The sequence below is a fragment of the Stylophora pistillata genome, chromosome 8, assembly GCF_964205215.1.
Source record: "Stylophora pistillata chromosome 8, jaStyPist1.2, whole genome shotgun sequence".
Lineage (NCBI taxonomy): Eukaryota > Metazoa > Cnidaria > Anthozoa > Scleractinia > Pocilloporidae > Stylophora > Stylophora pistillata.
Window position 1 is genome coordinate 19,201,238 of NC_142526.1, and position 26,058 is coordinate 19,227,295.

The 26,058-nt window shown below is 37.1% G+C and overlaps 2 protein-coding genes across 3 annotated transcripts; one reads left to right on the forward strand and one right to left on the reverse strand.

Annotated features, from left to right (window-relative positions):
* Positions 1-16,206: 16,206 nt before the first annotated feature.
* Positions 16,207-20,956, reverse strand: LOC148725358 (pancreatic secretory granule membrane major glycoprotein GP2-like). 2 transcript variants are annotated; one of them, XM_088731645.1, is made up of 6 exons: positions 20,875-20,956; positions 20,720-20,761; positions 18,819-18,986; positions 18,408-18,512; positions 17,332-17,552; positions 16,207-16,542 (listed from the first exon to the last, which is right to left on the reverse strand). In XM_088731645.1, exons 3-6 carry the CDS (start codon positions 18,982-18,984, stop codon positions 16,399-16,401), a joined length of 636 nt encoding a protein of 211 aa, XP_088587771.1. In that variant the 5' UTR covers positions 18,985-18,986; positions 20,720-20,761; positions 20,875-20,956; the 3' UTR covers positions 16,207-16,398. The 2 variants fall into 2 exon arrangements, with proteins under 2 accessions (XP_088587771.1, XP_088587772.1); XM_088731646.1 differs by having other exon boundaries at positions 18,819-18,989; positions 20,875-20,952.
* Positions 20,957-22,168: 1,212 nt separating this feature from the next.
* LOC148725359 (uncharacterized) lies at positions 22,169-24,870 on the forward strand. The gene is made up of 3 exons (XM_088731483.1): positions 22,169-22,208; positions 23,901-23,967; positions 24,120-24,870. The coding sequence occupies exons 1-3, from the start codon at positions 22,169-22,171 to the stop codon at positions 24,868-24,870; spliced, it is 858 nt and encodes a 285-aa protein (XP_088587609.1).
* Positions 24,871-26,058: the final 1,188 nt, after the last annotated feature.

The following is a 26,058-nucleotide window of genomic DNA, read 5'->3' on the forward strand; positions in this document are numbered from 1 at the left end:
CAATAATCACAACCAATACGAAAGCAAACCAAAGTCTCAATCATACTTGAAACCCTTTGCAGAGTAATCTTTTTTGTGGTCACATTTGTTAGTACTAAAGGGTCAACATTGTTGTGATTCTGAAGCCTTTGAAACCGACTTCTAACGTACTTCTAAACAAGAGATCAAAATTGAAATGAATATTAAGTAACCCGCGCTTGATCGCAAACTCACAGTCAAATCTATGGGTTAGGAGACTCGCCGTTGCCTCACTTGGAAGGGTTTAAATCCTTAAGCTTGAGAGCTTAGTCGTACTTTGGTACTATACACTTTCCACCTTTGTTTTAACAAAATAGTACCTACCTAGTGATCTGCTGTTCTTATACCAAAAAATTAACTTCTTGCACATCTTTGGGGCAAATTGATTTACCACAGGATGTTAAAACTAACAGACCTAAAGCAATATAGAGCTATTGATATTCAGTGATTGAAGCGTATTGCTACATTAATACAATTTTTAGAAAGAAGGCTAAGACTTTATTCCAGCGAAACAAATTGTGTATAAATCTGACATGGCGGATTAAGAGTCTTATAGAATGGCTGAATAGATAAAAAGGAAAGTGGAATAAACTTAACTCATGAAAAGTTCAATCGCTGCATTTTGTCGAGGTGTAAAAACGCGAGGTGACAACGAACGAAACAAACACGATCTTAAACCACAGTCGCCCTTTGGCGACTTATGAAAGACATGGCAAGCTAAAAGGTGTTTTCCATATTGTAAAAATGGCATCCAAGGCAATTATTTTTCGTACCCAATCTACGTAGACACTCCTTTCAAAAATATCTATGTATATGAGAACGATCCTTCGCAGTAAAATATCTATGGTAAAATGATCAGAATATATGAAAAAAAGACTCTGAGGATGGAGGTTTGTGCAATGTGAGTGTATGAATGTTGTCCATGTGCTATTTCGTAACTATATCGTTTGGCTTGTGTAGCGATGTTTCGGCAGTCGGATTAAGAAATAGGTGCGCAGTCCTGCACCAAACAACTCTAGGGTGGTATTTCCGGCCTTAAGACGTCCACTTCTTGGCTACGAAGCTAGTGCGAGAATTTTGATGGTAATTTGACGTCACAGACTTAAGCGCGGCCATTTCATGGATTGAATAATAGCGAACGTTGAATCGAGGAAAACATGTCTCTAAAATTTTGATTCATGTAGGTTACCTCGACTTAAACAAATTAGTAGCGTAGGTAAATTTGTTGGATCTTCATGAATATTAGCCAGAATGTTCGTCAGATATTAACGCAACAAAGTGAGTGTGACTTTTACGAAATTTGACATATTTCTCTCGTGACGTCACGGAGCTTGACAACTAACGAAAGATTTACCATTGTCGAACTTCCAACGAGATTTTCTCAGAAACTGATACAAATATTGAAAAAGCCTCACACATACACTTTGCTAGCCTATTATCAGCTGCGGGATACAGTCCAGTTTGTTTGGAGGCCGTGGTGACGCGTAAACTGATAGTTCAGTAAAGCGAACACCGTTAGTTTGTATTTATAGTCTCTCACGCGCCTATCAAAACACAAACTGTGAAAATATTTGTTTTTTTCATAATCTATGCTTTATAACCATATAACCCCATACATTAATTATGCATTCAGACTAGAAGATTTTTTTTTAAAGTTTTGTCGTGAAAGACAAAGAAGTGGAAGGCATAATTAATGTTTCGGGTTATATGGTACTCTTTCCCATCTATTTATTTGTTTCTTATCAATGTGATTAATTATTTACAGTAGACATGCCACCAGATGACTGCAATTCATCTGAAGAGTCATTGGACACCGTGGAAGACTCATTTGTAAGTCAGTCTTTTAATCATTGATAGTTCATTATAAATTTCTTCACACACAGCTACTAAAGTGGGATTTGATACATTTAAAGCCAGATTTTCTTCTGTTATGATGTAATATAAATGGATGAGGGGGTTAGTTTCTGAGGAAACTGTGGTGCTGCATGGTTGGGAATATATGAAAATAATTTGGTTTTATTAAAAAAGTTCATAAAGTGTAATGGTATAAAAAGCTGACATTTTGAATGTTAGCCCGGTGTCGCATAATGTAGGACACTTAATTGGAATTGTTAATGACATGTCCAAACCACACCAGTTGCTCCCTTTTTTTGTAGGGAAAAATAGTTGTGATTATGCTAAATTGCATTTTGAACAAATGGTAATGTCAACAGATGATGAGGACATGACAACTGAGAATGAGTCTTTACTCGGAGGATCTTCACCCATAAGCAGTGCAATTGTGAAGTTGGTAATCATGTTCTTCATCTCTTGGAAAACACTTCGAAATGTATCTGACTCAGCTATCAGCATTTTGTTTGATTTCTTCAAAAAGTTGATTAACCTCTTGGCAACAGTCTCCCAATCAATAATAATTAAGGAAACTGCAATCTTGTTTCCGTATTCTTTGTTCAGGATAAGGAACTGTCTTGGGATAAATAGGGATGACTTTAAAAAGTTCATTGTGTGTCATAAATGCTCATCAATCTACAAACCTGAGGAATGTGTACGTACACTTACCAATGGGAGGAAGAAAGGAGAACGTTGTAAATTTGTAGAATTCCCAAATCACAGGAGCAGAACTCAAAGGAAAGCCTGTGGGGCTTCTCTCTTTAAGAGCGTACCATCAAAAAATGGGGATGTTATCTTAAAAGCGAAGAGAGTTTTCTGCTATCATTCTGTAAAGAAGACACTTCCAGAGTTTTTGAAGCGACCTGGGTTTGCAGAGAAGTGTGAAGAATGCAAAAAGTCACCCCGCAATCCTGATCTCTTAGGGGATGTTTATGATGGATGGATCTGGAAAAACTTCAGGAATGCAGAAGGACACCCTTTTTTCAATGCCCTTAATACTTTTGGAAGTATGCTGAACCTTGACTGGTTTCAGCCATACAAAGATTCCGTTTACAGTGTAGGGGTACTTTATCTCAGTTTTCTAAACTTGCCTCCTGATGAGAGAAACAAAGAAGAAAACATAGCTGTTGTAGGTATCATTCCTGGCCCGCAGGAGCCTGCGCGAGATGTACTATGATCTCAAAACTCCAAATGGAAAAGAGAAAGTCATTGTAGCTGTTTCACTTGATGTTAAATTGCGTCTTTAAAGATATTCTTTTCTACTTTTGGGAACTTTTCACTTGATACCCTGGTCTTAACAAAATTTGCACATGCATGTAGGGCAAGACCTTGCTCCTTGGTGACTGACTGTTCAGTATAAATTTTGCAACATCTAAAAAACTTAACCTTTGAGCCCAATAAGTGTTCAGCTTCAACCTTCCCTTCAAAATATCAGTAGCAGTGGCAGTAGACTGTTGGGCTTAAAGGGTTGAAATGTTAAGTTTTTACTTTGTAGGTCTGATAAGTCAATGAGGGAAGGGAACCCTTTTCAAATCATGATAGTGTACAGTTGTACTTGCATCTCTCTATGCTTCCATCACCCTATGTCTAATTGCACATTTTCCTTAATGTTGGTTGTTTATTGTTGGATGTACAAGTATTAGGGAAAATAATAAATATTTTTGGTTATCACAAGGCATTTACTCACTTTTGTCTTGTGCTACATGTTTCTCAGGCGAAAGGGGCAACCATATAGAATTCCCAACCTGCCAACTTTCAATAGCCATGCAATTATGGATATTCTCAAATAACTTAATTATAGCCACTCCAAAAATGTCTCAAACTCTCTATATGATACTTCTGCTTATGAGATAAACCGGTACAAATGACCCAAACAACATATAGGAGCCATTTGGCACAAATAATCAAACAGGCACAAAGGAGTCAAGTAATACAAATGCGTGTCTAGTAATCTAAAGGTAACAAATAACTTATCTGGCTCAAATGATCCAACCAGCATGGATAGCACAAATAACCCAGCCAATGCAAAGTACCTGAATGGTTTAAATAAACCAATAACCCTACCAACAAATATAACCCCAATGGCTGAAATGAATGAAATAACTTGAACAAGAAACCTTGCATTGTGTACGGTCAAGTAAAATTTTCATTACACACAGGGATAAGGACTATTAGTATATACTAAAACAGCGGATAGTGTTGAAGGCGCGCTCTGATTGGCTAGTCAAACTCCGAATATCCTTTGCTATTTACCTCCGAGAAACTCGAGAAAAAGTGGCGTGCCGGTTTGCATTCATGACAAGCGAATAAATCACTCAAATAACAACGAAGTAGTCCCTGAAAACACAGAGAAAGCGACTAAATTTGGTTTGGCTGTGTTTAAAGGTAATGATAACCGGGAGTTTATCGATAAAAACCAGTGAAAAAGGATTTGTTAAAAAATGCAAATTAATCTTGCGTAACCTCACTTGTTTACTTGAAAATCAAAGTTCAATGGTATTTTTTACAGAATGGTTTCAAATACAGAAAGAGTTTGCAACACCATTTGAAGAAATGTGGCCACCAGAGCTAAACAAAATGTCTTCAGAAATTTTATCTGTCAGCGAAAAAACGAGACGGCAGTTTTTACAACAAAAAATCGCTTACCGCGATCCGAGCCGCGTTGGATCGTTACGCGCGGGAAAATGTTGAAATGTTGGAATCGTATGAATTAAAATCAATTTTTGGTGGTGTATATTATCTCACTGTTTTAGTATATACTAATACAACTATTCACCTCAGTGTCGGTGGTTAGCGGTGGATATTTACCGAGCCGCTTCGCGGCTCGGTAAATATCCACCACTAACCACCTCCACTTCGGTGAATAGTTGTTAATTATTTCAAGTATATCCTCAACTATCTAAACTGTTTTATATCAGTAAATTGTTTCGTTTGTCGACAAAAATTGGTAATTAATTGGTTTTTTGTTGATGTGTGTTGGATTTGGGGTGGTGGCTTGGCAGTGTGGGATATCTATTGAGGTTTTATTTAAAAGAAGTTGTTTATATTTTTTATTTATATTTTTGGTTGATAACACGACCCCACAAGCCTCTGGCTTTAAATATTTATCACGTTTAAATAAAGTGTTATTATTATTATTATTATTATTATTATTATTATTATTTACTGAGTGTATACTGCTTCATCATACTACCTTATATTCGACATTTCAAACAACCCAATTTGCAAAATATATTGCCATAGGTAACTTTTGTGGGCTAGAAGATATCATATCATACCAAATATATCCAGTTAAGAGCTTTTTCTAAGTACGTTTAATTAATGTATAATTAACCTTACACTTTGTGTAAGGAAAGTGTAATTTTCAGTACACACATAGATAAGAAAGAGAAATATACTGAACAGTATACAAGCCTTATTCAACGAAATCATTATATATCGTTCGTACACACAGCGTATAATGCTTCATCACACCTCCTTATATTCGGCATTTAGTATAATTTCAGAGCTGAGCAAAGAGTTTCCAACAATCTGTTTGGTCGAGCGGTTCCTTATATGGCGCTATATAAACCGCTCCACGCGGTTTATAAATGTTACTAAAATGTTATGATTTTAGAAATTTCTCTGTTGTTCAGCTCTGAAATTATACTAAAACAATTATTCGCCTCAGGTTCGGTGAATATTGTCGAATAATCCCCTCGACCTCGTCTCGGGGATTACTCGACGATATTCACCTCGCCTTTGGCGAATAATTGTTAAATATGATTTATATCACTACAAGTAACTTATGTGGGCTAGAAGATATTATATGTATATGTGAACGATCCTTCGCAGTAAAGCACTATTTGAGCAATAGTGAAAATCCGACATAGTGCTTTACTGCGAAGGATCGTTCACATATACGTCTCATAACCGCAGTTCATACATATGTTTCATATGTTTGTTGTTGTTTGATTTATCATCTACGGATTTATGTCGAATTAATTTGATGGCCTGCTCCCAGTTGGCTTGTTAGCTCAATTGGTAGAGCGCTGCACTAGTATCGCAGAGGTCAGTGGTTCGAATCCCGTACAGGCCTGAAATTTTTTTTCAGGTCTGATTTTCACTATTGCTCAAATAGTGCTTTACTGCGAAGGATCGTTCACATATACGTCTCATAACCGCAGTTCATACATATGTTTCATATGTTTGTTGTTGTAAGATATTATATCATACCAAAAACAGCCAGCTAAGGGCTTTTTTCTAAGTATGTTTCGTTATTTGTATAATTAACTTTACACTTTGTGTAAGGAAATTATAATTTTCAGTACACACATGGATAATGAAGAGAAATATCCTGAACCGTATACAGTCCTTATTCAACAAAATCATTAGACATCAGTATATCGTTCCGTATACACAATGTATAATGCTTCATGGCACCTCCTTATATTCGACATTTCATGCAGTGAAATGTCCATGAAAGAGCGATCAGTCAGCATTCGATAGTGAGCCATTCACTACTAGTGAGCCCTTCAATTTGGTGAGCCATGCAATGTCGACAGGGCATTCAATTTGGCGAGCAATTCACCAGTGAGACATTCAATTGCAACGAGGCATTCAATTTGGTGAGCCGTTCAATAGTCGGCCATCCAATTATGACACAATCCATCTGCCATTTGCTTGTGAGACGTGAAAACTATACCCAACTAACTTTTTAGGTTAGTCCGCGTATTTCTTTGAAATGATAAGCAAAAACAAGGGAAGACTTTTCTGATTTTTCAACATAGAGCATCTTAAGAAGTTAGAGTATCAAGGTTGTGTTTTTTTGTAGAAATTCAGAGAGTATCCTCGCTTTTTTTTTAATTCATTGACCTTTAAGGTGCAAAAATTTGGAATTATTCACATTTTCCTTGGTATGGTATGAGTAGATAAGCGCAACAGGTAAATATCAGCCAAACCCTCTTAGATGAAAACCTTGGCCGTCGGGCACTATTGAAACAATATTTCTTCTTTAAAAGGAGCATAACTTTAAACTACAAAGCAATTCCTTAGGAACGATAGAGTAGACAGTTGAGTCAAACCTAATGGTTATTTAAGAATAAAAAACGTATTTGTCAATTTGAAAGGTCTATACCGAATGATCTCTTGAGGCAGAACATTTCTTATCTGTATCGCTATACATTGAGAAATCGCTCGAGTTGTCCGAAATAGGAATGTTTAAAATTCATTTGGCCATCTCACTATCTTATTTTTTCAGTTTTAGAGGAACCGATTATGTCCGAATCAGATCGAAAACACGTTATGGAATGTAGGCTAAAACAGCCAAACCGCACTGCCAACCAACATTACCTAAACTAATCGTTAAGTGCTTTGCATTCCAACTGACAAATATGACAGAGCTTTTACTTACTAAGTAGTTGCTGTGCATGGAGATATAGAAGGTGTATAAAAAGTCCTGAGTCCCTCTTGCCTCTCTGGACCAAGAAATGCGAACGATTTACGACCGAAATACATATTGCGTATACGTGCGTATACATATTGGTTACAAAAGTAAAATGCTAGACGTTAATTTCATACCTGCAGCTGAAATAATCTTGTTCAATGTGTTCAACTGGGAGCAGGCCATCAAATTAATTCGACATAAACCCGTAGATGATAAATCAAACAACAACAAACATATGAAACATATGTATGAACTGCGGTTATGAGACGTATATGTGAACGATCCTTCGCAGTAAAGCATTTTGATTTTCACTATTGCTCAAATAGTGCTTTACTGCGAAGGATCGTTCACATATACGTCTCATAACCGCAGTTCATACATATGTTTCATATGTTTGTTGTTGTTTGCTTTATCATCTACGGGTTTATGTCGAATTAATTTGATGGCCTGCTCCCAGTTGGCTTGTTAGCTCAATTGGTAGAGCGCTGCACTAGTATCGCAGAGGTCAGTGGTTCGAATCCCGTACAGGCCTGAAATTTTTTTCAGGTCGGATTTTCACTATTGCTCAAATAGTGCTTTACTGCGAAGGATCGTTCACATATACATATAATATCTTCTAGCCCACATAAGTTACTTGTAGTGATATAAATCATATTTAACAATTATTCGCCAAAGGCGAGGTGAATATCGTCGAGTAATCCCCGAGACGAGGTCGAGGGGATTATTCGACAATATTCACCGAACCTGAGGCGAATAATTGTTTTAGTATAATTTCAGAGCTGAACAACAGAGAAATTTCTAAAATCATAACATTTTAGTAACATTTATAAACCGCGTGGAGCGGTTTATATAGCGCCATATAAGGAACCGCTCGACCAAACAGATTGTTGGAAACTCTTTGCTCAGCTCTGAAATTATACTAAATGCCGAATATAAGGAGGTGTGATGAAGCATTATACGCTGTGTGTACGAACGATATATAATGATTTCGTTGAATAAGGCTTGTATACTGTTCAGTATATTTCTCTTTCTTATCCATGTGTGTACTGAAAATTACACTTTCCTTACACAAAGTGTAAGGTTAATTATACATTAATTAAACGTACTTAGAAAAAGCTCTTAACTGGATATATTTGGTATGATATGATATCTTCTAGCCCACAAAAGTTACCTATGGCAATATATTTTGCAAATTGGGTTGTTTGAAATGTCGAATATAAGGTGGTATGATGAAGCAGTATACACTCAGTAAATAATAATAATAATAATAATAATAATAATAATAATAATAACACTTTATTTAAACGTGATAAATATTTAAAGCCAGAGGCTTGTGGGGTCGTGTTATCAACCAAAAATATAAATAAAAAATATAAACAACTTCTTTTAAATAAAACCTCAATAGATATCCCACACTGCCAAGCCACCACCCCAAATCCAACACACATCAACAAAAAACCAATTAATTACCAATTTTTGTCGACAAACGAAACAATTTACTGATATAAAACAGTTTAGATAGTTGAGGATATACTTGAAATAATTAACAACTATTCACCGAAGTGGAGGTGGTTAGTGGTGGATATTTACCGAGCCGCGAAGCGGCTCGGTAAATATCCACCGCTAACCACCGACACTGAGGTGAATAGTTGTATTAGTATATACTAAAACAGTGAGATAATATACACCACCAAAAATTGATTTTAATTCATACGATTCCAACATTTCAACATTTTCCCGCGCTTAACGATCCAACGCGGCTCGGATCGCGGTAAGCGATTTTTTGTTGTAAAAACTGCCGTCTCGTTTTTTCGCTGACAGATAAAATTTCTGAAGACATTTTGTTTAGCTCTGGTGGCCACATTTCTTCAAATGGTGTTGCAAACTCTTTCTGTATTTGAAACCATTCTGTAAAAAATACCATTGAACTTTGATTTTCAAGTAAACAAGTGAGGTTACGCAAGATTAATTTGCATTTTTTAACAAATCCTTTTTCACTGGTTTTTATCGATAAACTCCCGGTTACCATTACCTTTAAACACAGCCAAACCAAATTTAGTCGCTTTCTCTGTGTTTTCAGGGACTACTTCGTTGTTATTTGAGTGATTTATTCGCTTGTCATGAATGCAAACCGGCACGCCACTTTTTCTCGAGTTGCTCGGAGGTAAATAGCAAAGGATATTCGGAGTTTGACTAGCCAATCAGAGCGCGCCTTCAACACTATCCGCTGTTTTAGTATATACTAATAGTCCTTATCCCTGTGTGTAATGAAAATTTTACTTGACCGTACACAATGCAAGGTTTCTTGTTCAAGTTATTTCATTCATTTCAGCCATTGGGGTTATATTTGTTGGTAGGGTTATTGGTTTATTTAAACCATTCAGGTACTTTGCATTGGCTGGGTTATTTGTGCTATCCATGCTGGTTGGATCATTTGAGCCAGATAAGTTATTTGTTACCTTTAGATTACTAGACACGCATTTGTATTACTTGACTCCTTTGTGCCTGTTTGATTATTTGTGCCAAATGGCTCCTATATGTTGTTTGGGTCATTTGTACCGGTTTATCTCATAAGCAGAAGTATCATATAGAGAGTTTGAGACATTTTTGGAGTGGCTATAATTAAGTTATTTGAGAATATCCATAATTGCCTGGCTATTGAAAGTTGGCAGGTTGGGAATTCTATATGGTTGCCCCTTTCGCCTGAGAAACATGTAGCACAAGACAAAAGTGAGTAAATGCCTTGTGATAACCAAAAATATTTATTATTTTCCCTAATACTTGTACATCCAACAATAAACAACCAACATTAAGGAAAATGTGCAATTAGACATAGGGTGATGGAAGCATAGAGAGATGCAAGTACAACTGTACACTATCATGATTTGAAAAGGGTTCCCTTCCCTCATTGACTTATCAGACCTACAAAGTAAAAACTTAACATTTCAACCCTTTAAGCCCAACAGTCTACTGCCACTGCTACTGATATTTTGAAGGGAAGGTTGAAGCTGAACACTTATTGGGCTCAAAGGTTAAGTTTTTTAGATGTTGCAAAATTTATACTGAACAGTCAGTCACCAAGGAGTAAGGTCTTGCCCTACATGCATGTGCAAATTTTGTTAAGACCAGGGTATCAAGTGAAAAGTTCCCAAAAGTAGAAAAGAATATCTTTAAAGACGCAATTTAACATCAAGTGAAACAGCTACAATGACTTTCTCTTTTCCATTTGGAGTTTTGAGATCATAGTACATCTCGCGCAGGCTCCTGCGGGCCAGGAATGATACCTACAACAGCTATGTTTTCTTCTTTGTTTCTCTCATCAGGAGGCAAGTTTAGAAAACTGAGATAAAGTACCCCTACACTGTAAACGGAATCTTTGTATGGCTGAAACCAGTCAAGGTTCAGCATACTTCCAAAAGTATTAAGGGCATTGAAAAAAGGGTGTCCTTCTGCATTCCTGAAGTTTTTCCAGATCCATCCATCATAAACATCCCCTAAGAGATCAGGATTGCGGGGTGACTTTTTGCATTCTTCACACTTCTCTGCAAACCCAGGTCGCTTCAAAAACTCTGGAAGTGTCTTCTTTACAGAATGATAGCAGAAAACTCTCTTCGCTTTTAAGATAACATCCCCATTTTTTGATGGTACGCTCTTAAAGAGAGAAGCCCCACAGGCTTTCCTTTGAGTTCTGCTCCTGTGATTTGGGAATTCTACAAATTTACAACGTTCTCCTTTCTTCCTCCCATTGGTAAGTGTACGTACACATTCCTCAGGTTTGTAGATTGATGAGCATTTATGACACACAATGAACTTTTTAAAGTCATCCCTATTTATCCCAAGACAGTTCCTTATCCTGAACAAAGAATACGGAAACAAGATTGCAGTTTCCTTAATTATTATTGATTGGGAGACTGTTGCCAAGAGGTTAATCAACTTTTTGAAGAAATCAAACAAAATGCTGATAGCTGAGTCAGATACATTTCGAAGTGTTTTCCAAGAGATGAAGAACATGATTACCAACTTCACAATTGCACTGCTTATGGGTGAAGATCCTCCGAGTAAAGACTCATTCTCAGTTGTCATGTCCTCATCATCTGTTGACATTACCATTTGTTCAAAATGCAATTTAGCATAATCACAACTATTTTTCCCTACAAAAAAAGGGAGCAACTGGTGTGGTTTGGACATGTCATTAACAATTCCAATTAAGTGTCCTACATTATGCGACACCGGGCTAACATTCAAAATGTCAGCTTTTTATACCATTACACTTTATGAACTTTTTTAATAAAACCAAATTATTTTCATATATTCCCAACCATGCAGCACCACAGTTTCCTCAGAAACTAACCCCCTCATCCATTTATATTACATCATAACAGAAGAAAATCTGGCTTTAAATGTATCAAATCCCACTTTAGTAGCTGTGTGTGAAGAAATTTATAATGAACTATCAATGATTAAAAGACTGACTTACAAATGAGTCTTCCACGGTGTCCAATGACTCTTCAGATGAATTGCAGTCATCTGGTGGCATGTCTACTGTAAATAATTAATCACATTGATAAGAAACAAATAAATAGATGGGAAAGAGTACCATATAACCCGAAACATTAATTATGCCTTCCACTTCTTTGTCTTTCACGACAAAACTTTAAAAAAAAATCTTCTAGTCTGAATGCATAATTAATGTATGGGGTTATATGGTTATAAAGCATAGATTATGAAAAAAACAAATATTTTCACAGTTTGTGTTTTGATAGGCGCGTGAGAGACTATAAATACAAACTAATGGTGTTCGCTTTACTGAACTATCAGTTTACGCGTCACCACGGCCTCCAAACAAACTGGACTGTATCCCGCAGCTGATAATAGGCTAGCAAAGTGTATGTGTGAGGCTTTTTCAATATTTGTATCAGTTTCTGAGAAAATCTCGTTGGAAGTTCGACAATGGTAAATCTTTCGTTAGTTGTCAAGCTCCGTGACGTCACGAGAGAAATATGTCAAATTTCGTAAAAGTCACACTCACTTTGTTGCGTTAATATCTGACGAACATTCTGGCTAATATTCATGAAGATCCAACAAATTTACCTACGCTACTAATTTGTTTAAGTCGAGGTAACCTACATGAATCAAAATTTTAGAGACATGTTTTCCTCGATTCAACGTTCGCTATTATTCAATCCATGAAATGGCCGCGCTTAAGTCTGTGACGTCAAATTACCATCAAAATTCTCGCACTAGCTTCGTAGCCAAGAAGTGGACGTCTTAAGGCCGGAAATACCACCCTAGAGTTGTTTGGTGCAGGACTGCGCACCTATTTCTTAATCCGACTGCCGAAACATCGCTACACAAGCCAAACGATATAGTTACGAAATAGCACATGGACAACATTCATACACTCACATTGCACAAACCTCCATCCTCAGAGTCTTTTTTTCATATATTCTGATCATTTTACCATAGATATTTTACTGCGAAGGATCGTTCTCATATACATAGATATTTTTGAAAGGAGTGTCTACGTAGATTGGGTACGAAAAATAATTGCCTTGGATGCCATTTTTACAATATGGAAAACACCTTTTAGCTTGCCATGTCTTTCATAAGTCGCCAAAGGGCGACTGTGGTTTAAGATCGTGTTTGTTTCGTTCGTTGTCACCTCGCGTTTTTACACCTCGACAAAATGCAGCGATTGAACTTTTCATGAGTTAAGTTTATTCCACTTTCCTTTTTATCTATTCAGCCATTCTATAAGACTCTTAATCCGCCATGTCAGATTTATACACAATTTGTTTCGCTGGAATAAAGTCTTAGCCTTCTTTCTAAAAATTGTATTAATGTAGCAATACGCTTCAATCACTGAATATCAATAGCTCTATATTGCTTTAGGTCTGTTAGTTTTAACATCCTGTGGTAAATCAATTTGCCCCAAAGATGTGCAAGAAGTTAATTTTTTGGTATAAGAACAGCAGATCACTAGGTAGGTACTATTTTGTTAAAACAAAGGTGGAAAGTGTATAGTACCAAAGTACGACTAAGCTCTCAAGCTTAAGGATTTAAACCCTTCCAAGTGAGGCAACGGCGAGTCTCCTAACCCATAGATTTGACTGTGAGTTTGCGATCAAGCGCGGGTTACTTAATATTCATTTCAATTTTGATCTCTTGTTTAGAAGTACGTTAGAAGTCGGTTTCAAAGGCTTCAGAATCACAACAATGTTGAACCTTTATTACTAACAAATGTGACCACAAAAAAGATTTTCCTGCGAAGGGTTTTAAGTATGATTGAGACTTTGGTTTGCTTTCGTATTGGTTGTGATTATTGTTGTTGAACCAGCGTATCCAGAAAAGGATTTTTTTCTATTGACAATGTACTCAAGTTGGTTTTTATATGTTCTTGCTTTGATAGCCAGAGCAGTTGTGTCAGTCGAAGCACTATATTCATAATTTGTTATGAAATTTACAGTAGGTATGAAAATAAAGGGTTTTGCTAATAAAATACGCCGTTGGAGTTCCAGGACATGGAAGTTTCTTTTGTTTGTTATTTTTTCTAAGTTGATAATCTCTTGTAGACACCCACTACTGAGTTTTTATTACATGTATTTCGTTGTAAATACAAAATTTGTTATTTTATTTTATCCTATCACAGCAATCTTAACATCATACGCAACCAATAAGACGATGATACGTTTCACGGCCGGCCTGCTTGCAAAATAAAACTGTTATCTTTACTCGAGACTGGCTATTAGTCTTTGAAAGATTTTTTTGATCAGCCAAGGACCAGAGGTTGTTATTTACAATCTTTTTTTTTTCTAATTAACAGACTTTTAATCCATAATCAGTGAGTAAAACTATAGATTTTACTTAATTTTAACATTTCATCTGTCATTTTGTGATAGATTTGAGTATTGAACACTACAGATTGACCAAGATCATTTCAGGTAAGTAATCAACGTCTAGCATTTTACTTTTGTAACCAGTATTTATACGCACGCACGCACGGACTATGTTTTCAGTCGTCAATCATTCGCATTTCTTGCTCTATAGAGGCAAAATAATCTGGTCATTTTATCCACCGTTTATATCTCCAGGTAAAGCAACTACGAAGTAAGTAATTAAGAGCTCTGCAATATTTGGGAGGATTTCTATTTTCAGTTGGATTGCAAAGCACTTAACGATCAGTTTAAGTCCTGTTAGTTTGCAGTGCACTTTGGCTTTTTCAGTCCACAGTAACTTCGAGAGTATACAATTGAAAAAAAGAAATTAAAGCAACGAATTCTTAAATTTTCGTCTTTTTCATCTCTTTCGTTTTTCTTGTACATTCCATAACGTGTTTTTCGATTTGATTCGGACGCAATTGGTTCCTCTCAAACTGGAAAAATAAGATAATCAAATAGCCAAATGAGTTTTAGATATTTCTTTTTCGGACAACTCGAGCGATTTCTCAATGTCTAGCGAAACAGATGAGAAATGTTCTGCTTCATGAGAACATAAAATAGAGCTCTTAAATCAACAAGTATATTCTTCATAAGGGACCATTAGCTTTGACACAACTGTTTACTCTTTACTGTTCCTTGGGAGTACCCATATAGCTCAGAAGTACTCTCTTATCAAAGAAGAAAAATTTGTTCAATAGTCTCGAGGTTTTTATCATCGATGTTCACCCGTTGCGCTAATATAATCATACCCTTCCGAGAAAAAATAACTGATCCCATTATTTTCTCCCGTGCCATGCATATTATTCCAATTTTTTGGACAGGGAAAGGCTAATGAATTAAAATAAGCGAGGATGCTCTATGAATTTCCACAAAAACAACTTTGATACTCTCCTTAAAATACCTTAAGCTCAAACGCTCAAACATCAGAATAGTCCTCACTCCCTTTTTTTTTTTGTGCATCATTACAACAAAGCACAACTTCTTATTTAAAGGTTACTAAGGAACGGTTTTCACGTCTCACAAGCACGCTACTTATAAACAATAAAGCATGAAGAAAGGACAATTATTTATTAATTCCTACCGTGAACTCTTCGCTTTATGCAACTCCGACAAGCCAAATATCAAAACTGGACCAAGGAGATAAATTCTAAAAAATAAAATCACCATGCAAAATTTACTGTTTTGCTCATCTCTGCGAGGTTGAACAAGCGGGGAGAACTCTCAGCAGCATTGCTTTGAATTGTGCCAGTTTAAAAATACCAACATGCACACACATTCCACAGAATGATTTAATCCTTCGCGTACCAATATGGCATCAAAAAATTGACTTGATGATCATCGAGAAAAAAAGATTTTCCTATTTGTAAGAGGCTTATTTACCCACATAATCCCCAATAACCTGTTATAATTCCATTTTAACTCCACGTGCCTTAACTCCTCACATGCCTTTGTTAGCCTATCAGTTATCTGCTCAGTGATACAGTTCAGTTTGTTTGGAGGTCCATGGTAACGCGTAAGCTGGTAATTCAGTAAAGTAAACACCGTTAGTTCTCACGTGCCTATCAAAGACAAAAAATGTGCCGAAAAAATTACGTTGATAACTTGCACTCATTGCAAAAAAGTATACATTGGCAAAACGGAAAGACGACTAGGTGCCGAACAGATTCCGAGAACACCTTCGCGACGTAAAAAGGGAATGACAAAGACGCATTAAAACCAGTCAGGGTAGACTCTTTACGGTGACCAATATACATTATCGAAATTATAATTACCTATCTACAAGGATAACCATCTTCTTTAAAGATGACTGTGAACCCCTTAAAGCCCCAATTCTGAAAAGGCACTTCATTATCCTGTACTGAAACTTGATTTAGTATAGTCGTAATTGCCGAAAACCGTTCTTACGCACTTAGTCCAGACATATACCACCAGTGATGAGTTCTTTAGTTCCCTTTTTATTCATTCAAGTCCACATTACACAAAGAAACTTTGCTACCAGCTGATGTTAAGCATGAAGGCTGTGATATCAGTCTACGTTCCCTTTTCCCTGTAAATATTTGGTTTATCTGATGATAAAGTTTAGCCGTAAGCGTGTAATATGCTTCAGTTTTAGCTGCCCATCATCCTCTAATCACTGCCACAATATCGGAGTTGGCAAGCGGGTGGCTTAACCAGTTTGTAGACAAAGAACGAGTCACAGTTTCGTACTTCAATATCAGCCGACCAGTTACAATTGTTGTTCGACCAGTTGAAACAGACTTTTCTGTTTACCTAAACCGAAAAACAATGACCAAAAATTAGAGTTATAAATAGATAAGGAAAAGTATATTCATCACAAATACAGTCATATTAGAATTAAGATAAATGTTATGCTGTGAATAGAGAATGTGTACAAAGGCATAAAGCCTGTGTTCTCACTGGTACGCAACTGTATAAAAGGAATGATTTTGTTTGGCAGCCATTTCGAAAAAGTTCTTATTTGCCTTTGAAGAAGTTGTTTTGTGAATTTTCTTCGGTAGTGCACGACTGATTAAAATGTGTCGCGTGATCGAATGTGCCCAACTAAACCTGGAGATTATCTGATGATATTCCCCACAGTGATGTTTTCCATTTTTCAAACATTGCTTGTAATGAAAGTCTTCCTTTAACAATTTATTTTAGCGGGAAAGCGTTTCGCCGTTGGTTCGATGGAAGTGATAAATTTATTTTTTAATAAAGTGGCTGTGGAAGTCAACAGTCATTTTCGATATGTGATGGTTTTGTTCCGCGCACAGCAAAGAAGAATAAAGAGAAAGAAAGAAGAATAAAGAGAAAGAAAGAATAAATGCGATCTTTTGGATTAGAAATGTGCAGGTATATTTTTCCTTCGGCATCGTCCGTTATCCGAAGCTGACAGCTTTCCGAAAGCTTCGCCGTCTCCAAAAATACTCGTTTCTCGGGACAAATAATGTCCGCGGACATACATCCGAGAATATGATTTCGCGCCGAACGGAGGCTAATGTTTATTTCCCTAAAAATTTCAGAAAAAAATTGTTCTTGTTAGAAGTGTGAGCAGTGCACCTTTCCTTCGGCAACAGATGGATGTGCTCCATTGAGCCATCCTGGCGCATGTGTGCCACACATGTTTTTATTCGGTGATGACTCTGGCATCTTTGAGCCTGCGGCTCCGGTGAAGCGGTACCACGCACCTTCCTCGGGCATGTCGTTGTCACATGCTGCATTGCCTACACCGTAAGTATTCTTTCTGTCAGCGCTGTCCAGGACTTTGTAGCCTTTACACTCTAATTTTGCAAAATGGCAAAAACAAACAAAGATAAAAAATATACACTTTTTAGTTAAAACAGTTAAGAACACTCAGCACGCACTTCAACATAACTGAGGCTTAACATATCCAGGATGAATTTATTTTGTGATTGAAAACATTTTTTGTTTCCTTGTTAAAGGACGGTCGTTTGTAAAATGAAAAGCTTAACTTTTTCCACTTCAATTTAAACCTGGCGAGAAATTTTCTCAAAATTTGCCATTTTATTATAATGTCGTTATGGTTTTACACTTAAGTCCGCGAAATCTGTGACAGGCGAAGACGTTTTTTCAGTTCTGTCGAAAAGACAATTATGTTCGTTAGATGTTTAGACGCATATCAATCATGCTTGGGTGGAGAAAAAGGATATGGAATCCTTAGTAACCGTGAAGTATTAACTAGCATTTTGTTTGTAAGAGATGGAGATACCTTTGCGGGAGTCTGCGATGACCAATGTAGTGATGGCTCAAAATTGATGAAAGTTAAGAGACAATCAGCGAAACCTGTTTTAGGCCAGTAGTTGTTTTGCATAATTTAAGATAGACAAGGAATCCACAACTTCGCGACTTATAAATTTAACATGACAAACCTGACGGTTTGAGGTAGTGACTTAAAATTAAATGTGCTGAAGGGGAACGAAAATTGTTTGGAGTTAACGGGAAGCTTTAGTTATCAAAGGTTCCGCACGAACTACAGGGAGTGACGACAAAATTGTGCTATGAATAACAAAACTCCTAGAGTTCGATTTTAGTTGAAGTTCACGCGGCATTTGAGTTAGTGAGGGTGCGAGTCACCTTGGACCTTCGTAAGCGTTCGGAAACTACTAGCAATATACCTGCAGCCAGTGGAGGGGGGGTTGTCGGTGGTGGTTTCTTCAGCTCTTCAATCTCTCCCTCCACAGCAGTGAGCCGCTGTTTCAGTTGTTCGATCAGCGAGCAAGCTAAAAATGAATAACGAAAATGGTCTGATAATCGCTTTAGTGAATAAAAGGGCAACTGAAATAACCGCGTACTTTTTCTCAACTTTTAATAGACTGCATAGAGGTCTAACTAAACATCAATTTGAGGGCAACTTTTCCCTAATTAGAGTGAAAAGTTTTTTCTTAATTATTCAATTTTATTTCTAAATCCGCGTTGTCGAAAAGAATTGAAGAAATCCATCCCAGTCACTATTTCTTTAAGAAGATTCTTTCTTCAGCTACAGTAGGAGTTTATATAATTAGGAGTTATTCACTGATGAATTTTACCTTTGCACTCCTTTAGTTCTTCCATGCTTTCCTCCAGCTCCTTCACTCTGTCCGATAGTTTCTTGAATTTTCCTCCTCCTTTCCCTCCAAATACAGGTTTTGCCTCCTCCATCAGAGTAACCAACAACAGGCAGGCCAGAAATGCAGGAATTCGTCGGTTTGACATTCCTGCTGGGTAAATTATGAGAAAAAGTGCAACATGTACGGTATTATCTTCCGCCCTCGCTACAAAATTGGTTGGACGTCTCGGATTATTTTAACGTATATTTACCAATTATATTTTTCATTTCTTGCCCACCTGGGGGTAAAGAATGGGAATATAATTTTAACCCTTGTGAGCTTTTATCCCCTCAACAGCCGCAAAGTACATTTTCAGATCGTGCACCTTTCTCTCTGTATTTTTTAGCCCTTTTTTCAAAAAAAAGAAGATCCTCACTTTTTTCGTTTTTACTATTGTTCCGAAATTGATACTCGTGTACGTGGAGTTAAAATGGAATTATAACAGGTTATTGGGGATTATGTGGGTAAATAAGCCTCTTACAAATAGGAAAATCTTTTTTTCTCGATGATCATCAAGTCAATTTTTTGATGCCATATTGGTACGCGAAGGATTAAATCATTCTGTGGAATGTGTGTGCATGTTGGTATTTTTAAACTGGCACAATTCAAAGCAATGCTGCTGAGAGTTCTCCCCGCTTGTTCAACCTCGCAGAGATGAGCAAAACAGTAAATTTTGCATGGTGATTTTATTTTTTAGAATTTATCTCCTTGGTCCAGTTTTGATATTTGGCTTGTCGGAGTTGCATAAAGCGAAGAGTTCACGGTAGGAATTAATAAATAATTGTCCTTTCTTCATGCTTTATTGTTTATAAGTAGCGTGCTTGTGAGACGTGAAAACCGTTCCTTAGTAACCTTTAAATAAGAAGTTGTGCTTTGTTGTAATGATGCACAAAAAAAAAAAGGGAGTGAGGACTATTCTGATGTTTGAGCGTTTGAGCTTAAGGTATTTTAAGGAGAGTATCAAAGTTGTTTTTGTGGAAATTCATAGAGCATCCTCGCTTATTTTAATTCATTAGCCTTTCCCTGTCCAAAAAATTGGAATAATATGCATGGCACGGGAGAAAATAATGGGATCAGTTATTTTTTCTCGGAAGGGTATGATTATATTAGCGCAACGGGTGAACATCGATGATAAAAACCTCGAGACTATTGAACAAATTTTTCTTCTTTGATAAGAGAGTACTTCTGAGCTATATGGGTACTCCCAAGGAACAGTAAAGAGTAAACAGTTGTGTCAAAGCTAATGGTCCCTTATGAAGAATATACTTGTTGATTTAAGAGCTCTATTTTATGTTCTCATGAAGCAGAACATTTCTCATCTGTTTCGCTAGACATTGAGAAATCGCTCGAGTTGTCCGAAAAAGAAATATCTAAAACTCATTTGGCTATTTGATTATCTTATTTTTCCAGTTTGAGAGGAACCAATTGCGTCCGAATCAAATCGAAAAACACGTTATGGAATGTACAAGAAAAACGAAAGAGATGAAAAAGACGAAAATTTAAGAATTCGTTGCTTTAATTTCTTTTTTTCAATTGTATACTCTCGAAGTTACTGTGGACTGAAAAAGCCAAAGTGCACTGCAAACTAACAGGACTTAAACTGATCGTTAAGTGCTTTGCAATCCAACTGAAAATAGAAATCCTCCCAAATATTGCAGAGCTCTTAATTACTTACTTCGTAGTTGCTTTACCTGGAGATATAAACGGTGGATAAAATGACCAGATTATTTTGCCTCTATAGAGCAAGAAATGCGAATGATTGACGACTGAAAACATAGTCCGTGCGTGCGTGCGTATAAATACTGGTTACAAAAGTAAAATGCTAGACGTTGATTACCTACCTGAAATGATCTTGGTCAATCTGTAGTGTTCAATACTCAAATCTATCACAAAATGACAGATGAAATGTTAAAATTAAGTAAAATCTATAGTTTTACTCACTGATTATGGATTAAAAGTCTGTTAATTAGAAAAAAAAAAGATTGTAAATAACAACCTCTGGTCCTTGGCTGATCAAAAAAATCTTTCAAAGACTAATAGCCAGTCTCGAGTAAAGATAACAGTTTTATTTTGCAAGCAGGCCGGCCGTGAAACGTATCATCGTCTTATTGGTTGCGTATGATGTTAAGATTGCTGTGATAGGATAAAATAAAATAACAAATTTTGTATTTACAACGAAATACATGTAATAAAAACTCAGTAGTGGGTGTCTACAAGAGATTATCAACTTAGAAAAAATAACAAACAAAAGAAACTTCCATGTCCTGGAACTCCAACGGCGTATTTTATTAGCAAAACCCTTTATTTTCATACCTACTGTAAATTTCATAACAAATTATGAATATAGTGCTTCGACTGACACAACTGCTCTGGCTATCAAAGCAAGAACATATAAAAACCAACTTGAGTACATTGTCAATAGAAAAAAATCCTTTTCTGGATACGCTGGTTCAACAACAATAATCACAACCAATACGAAAGCAAACCAAAGTCTCAATCATACTTAAAACCCTTCGCAGGAAAATCTTTTTTGTGGTCACATTTGTTAGTAATAAAGGTTCAACATTGTTGTGATTCTGAAGCCTTTGAAACCGACTTCTAACGTACTTCTAAACAAGAGATCAAAACTGAAATGAAAATTAAGTAACCCGCGCTTGATCGCTAACTCACAGTCAAATCTATGGGTCAGGAGACTCACCATTGCCTCACTTGGAAGGGTTTAAATCCTTTAGCTTGAGAGCTTAGTCGTACTTTGGTACTATACACTTTCCACCTTTGTTTTAACAAAATAGTACCTACCTAGTGATCTGCTGTTCTTATACCGAAAAATTAACTTCTTGCACATCTTTGGGGCAAATTGATTTACCACAGGATGTTAAAACTAACAGACCTAAAGCAATATAGAGCTATTGATATTCATTGATTGAAGCGTATTGCTACATTAATACAATTTTTAGAAAGAAATCTAAGACTTTATTCCAGCGAAACAAATTGTGTATAAGTCTTACATGGCGGATAAAGAGTCTTATAGAATGGCTGAATAGATAAAAAGGAAAGTGGAATAAACTTAACTTATGAAAAGTTCAACCGCTGCATTTTCTCGAGGTGTAAAAGCGCGAGGTGACAACGAACGAAACAAACACGATCTTAAACAACAGTCGCCCTTTGGCGACTTCTGGAAGACATGGCAAGCTAAAAGGTGTTTTCCATATTGTAAAAATGGCATCCAAGGCAATTATTTTTCGTACCCAATCTACGTAGACACTCCTTTCAAAATTATCTATGGTAAAATGATCAGAATATATGAAAAAAAAGACTCTGTGGGTGGAGGTTTGTGCGATGTGAGTGTATGAATGTTGTCCCTGTGCTATTTCGTTACTATATCGTTTGGCTTGTGTAGCGATGTTTCGGCAGTCGGATTAAGAAATAGGTGCGCAGTCCTGTACCAAACAACTCTAGGGTGGTATTTCCGGCCTTAAGACGTCCACTTCTTGGCTACGAAGCTAGTGCGAGAATTTTGATGGTAATTTGACGTCACAGACTTAAGCGCGGCCATTTCATGGATTGAATAATAGCGAACGTTGAATCGAGGAAAACATGTCTTAAAATTTTGATTCATTTAGGTTACCTCGACTTAAACAAATTAGTAGCGTATGTAAATTTGTTGGATCTTCATGAATATTAGCCAGAATGTTCGTCAGATATTAATGCAACAAAGTGAGTGTGACTTTTACGAAATTTGACATATTTCTCTCGTGACGTCACGGAGCTTGACAACTAACGAAATATTTACCATTGTCGAACTTCCAACGAGATTTTCTCAGAACCTGATACAAATATTGAAAAAGCCTCACACATACACTTTGCTACCCTATTATCAGCTGCGGGATACAGTCTAGTTTGTTTGGAGGTCGTGGTGACGCGTAAACTGATAGTTCAGTAAAGCGAACACCGTTAGTTTGTGTTAATAGTCTCTCACGCGCCTATCAAAACACAAACTGTGAAAATATTTTTTTCTTTCATAATCTATGCTTTATAACATTTACAGTGATGTATAGTTTTCTATCGTTTCTTTAAAAGTAACGCGTGTAGAACGAATTTTCCGGAAGGCTCCTTATTTCGTTCACAGTGACCTTAAGTCGTTTTTTATAGAGCCGAGCACTTTTATTTCATACTTGCTCCAGATAAAAGGTCGAAGAGACAACCTATCTATAAGGATAACGTCATCTACAAAAACGAATGTGAACTTCTGAACCCGTTATTCTGAAAAGACACCTCATTATCCTGAACTGTAACTTGATTATGTATGGTCGTAATCGCCGAAAACCGTTCTTACACACTTTGTCCAGCCATATACCACCACTAACGACTTCTTTATTTCCCTTTTTGTTCATCCAGTTCCACATTACAGAAAGAAACTCTGCTGGCTGCTGATATCAAGCACAAAGGTCGATATCAGTCTGCGTCCCCTTTCCCCTGTGAATTTCTAGTATATCTGATTGTAAGGTTTAGCCGTACGCGTGTAACATGATGCTTCGGTGTTAGCTGCCCATCATTCTCCAGTCACTACCACAAAATCCGGCGGAGTTGGCAAGCGGGCGGTTTAACCAGTTTGTAGACAAAGAAAGAGCCGCAGTTTCGTACTTCAATATCAGCTGTCCAGTGACAACTTCCTTCATTAAAGTTGAGGCAAACTTGCCTTTTTACCTAAACCGAAAAAAAAAAAAAATAAATAAAATGAGAGTTGAATTATAAATGTAGTCTTGTGTTAGAATCAAGATATATGTTATGCTAAGAATAGAGATGATGTTGTAATCGTAAATAAAATTTTCTGCAAAAGCCGATTGAAAACGCTCAATTTTTTTTTTCTGGCTTAAAGCCTGTGTTCTCACTGTTGCTTAATTGTACAAAAAAGAGCTCTTTTTGGCAGCCCTTTTGAAAACTTCTAGTTCTGCCTTTGAAGAAGTTGTGTGTTGTGAACTTTCTTCGGTAAATATCTATGCTTACAAATATTTTCGCCAGCGCGTGATTGTTTAAATTGTGCCGTTCACGTGATCGAATATGCCCAGCTAGATCTGGAGATTATCAGGTGATATTCTCCAGTTTTCAAATGTATTTTCCTTCAGAAGTTAGTGAGAGCATGCGTGCCTTCATGCTAACACGTTTTGTGTTAGCACGTGGAGTCTCCTGAGACTCAAGTTGAGTATATTAAGGATTATCTTCCTTGATATATTCATCAAGTGTGACACTACTCGGCGGTGCTTCAGTTCATATTTTCGGCTTATTTTATTGCAACGATGTGCCCTCGAGCCCAAAATCTCCACAAAGCCATAAGTCTTTGGAGACGGAGGAAGTTTTCGAGCGGTTTAAATCCTACCTAGATCAAAAGGTCGAAAGCTTTGCATCAGGTTTAGTCTCCCAAACAAGCAGCGGAACTCAGAAGTTAGAAAAAGCGGATGAAGCGGGAAAGTTGAAATTCCAAGGTAACAAGGACCAGTTCCTTTTTAATTCTGAACTGCAAGGGACTCTGGACGATACCGCCAATTTCTCGGCTGCGCGGGACGTCGAGAAAGCCGGCGAGAAGGTGGAAGAACTGAAGAAAAGTTTACGCCATCGTCAAAAGATTATCAAACTTGCTGATAAGAGCGAGGCCGGTTGGCTGGCTGTTAAAGAATACCAAACCGAGGAGCTCGCAAACGACTCAGAGGACGAGAAGAGGATCAAAAAATCGCAAGAAAGAGCTCTAAAGCAGAAAAAACAAAATGCCTTTAAAAGAACCGAGAAAGCCAAGAATTCGTCTAACGCTCCTAATTCTCGCTCTGGCGACGAAAGGAGACTTTTTCGAGATATGCTTATTGCCCTTTCTTTGATTTTCAGCGTGGCAGGCAAGTGCTCTCACTCTGCCTGCCTTATAGTTTGTGTCTATTTGACTGCGTCAGCGTCCTGGAGAAGGAAAATATTTTTCCAGCGGACGAACGTAGTGAGGGAGTAGGAAAACATTGTTTCCAATAGCATGAAAGTCTTCTTTCAAAAGTTTATTTTAGGGGGAGAACGTTTCGCTGTTGTTTCAGTAGAAGGGATAGATTCGTTTGTTAATAAAGTCGAGGTGGAAGTCAACATCCATTTTTTATATGTGATGGTTTTTTTCCACGCACAGAACTAAAGAACAAAGAGAAAGAGAGAATAAATGCATTCATTTGGATTAGAAATGTGCAGGTATATTTTTCCTTCGGCATCATCCGTTATCCAAAGTTCACAGCTTTCCTAAAGCCCCGCTCTCCGAAAATCAAGTCCGCGGACAAACATCCGAGGATCATAGTTTCGTGCCAAACGGAGGCTTATGTTTATTCCTATATATAATTCAGAAAAAAAATTTTCTGCAAGAATTGTGACTAGTGCACCTTTCCATCAGCAACAAATGAATGTGCCCCATTCAGCCACCCTGTCGCATGCGTGTTACACATTTCCATTTTTAGTGGTGACTCATTCTAACATCTTTGATCCTGCGGCTCCGGTGAAGCGGTACCACGCACCTTCCTCGGGCATGTCGCTGTCCCATACTGGGTCGCCCACTGGACTGAGTTTCTTTCTCTCATAGGTAATCTTTCTGTCAGCGCTGTTCAGAACTTAGTGGACTTCACACTCTAGTTTTGCGAAGAAACAAAGCTAGCGATAGTGTACATCTAATAAAATGGCGGAAATCCTTTTTAAAAAGAAATAACAATAACCTCAACTTTTTACTTCAAACTCTGAAGACCTCTCGGCACGCATTTCAACATGTTTGAAGTTCAAAGTACCCTAGATTAATTCATTTGTCTTTGAAAACATTTTTGTGCCCCTGTCAAAGGATGGTCGATAGCAAAATGAAAGCTTAACCCTTCTTCTAACCTGTGCAAAAAACGGCGTCGCTTATCAAATTTTACCATTTTATCACAATGTCGTTATGATTTTACACTTGAGTTCGAGAAAATTTGTCACATGCGGAGAATTTTTTCAGTTCTGTAGCAAGGAAAATTATGTTCGAAAGACTTTTAGACACATGAATCATGTATGGTGAAGAAAGGGATTTGGAATGCTTGGTAAACGTCGAGTACTGACCAGCATTTCGTTGGTTGGGGGTGGAGATGCCTCTGTGAAGGTCTGCGATGACCAACTTATGAAAATTGGGAGAGAAGATCAG

Coding starts and splice junctions, on each gene's coding strand:
- LOC148725358 (XM_088731645.1), bottom strand. CDS start 18,984: ATGTCAAACCGACGAATTCCTGCATTTCTGGCCTGCCTGTTGTTGGTT. Junction 18,513..18,818: donor AGAACTAAAGGAGTGCAAAG/GTAAAATTCATC, acceptor ATTCATTTTTAG/CTTGCTCGCTGATCGAACAA. Junction 16,543..17,331: donor CATCTGTTGCCGAAGGAAAG/GTGCACTGCTCA, acceptor TTTTCGGTTTAG/GTAAACAGAAAAGTCTGTTT.
- LOC148725359 (XM_088731483.1), top strand. CDS start 22,169: ATGATCAGAATATATGAAAAAAAAGACTCTGTGGGTGGAG. Junction 22,209..23,900: donor AAAAGACTCTGTGGGTGGAG/GTTTGTGCGATG, acceptor TATTTTCGCCAG/CGCGTGATTGTTTAAATTGT. Junction 23,968..24,119: donor CTAGATCTGGAGATTATCAG/GTGATATTCTCC, acceptor ATATTCATCAAG/TGTGACACTACTCGGCGGTG.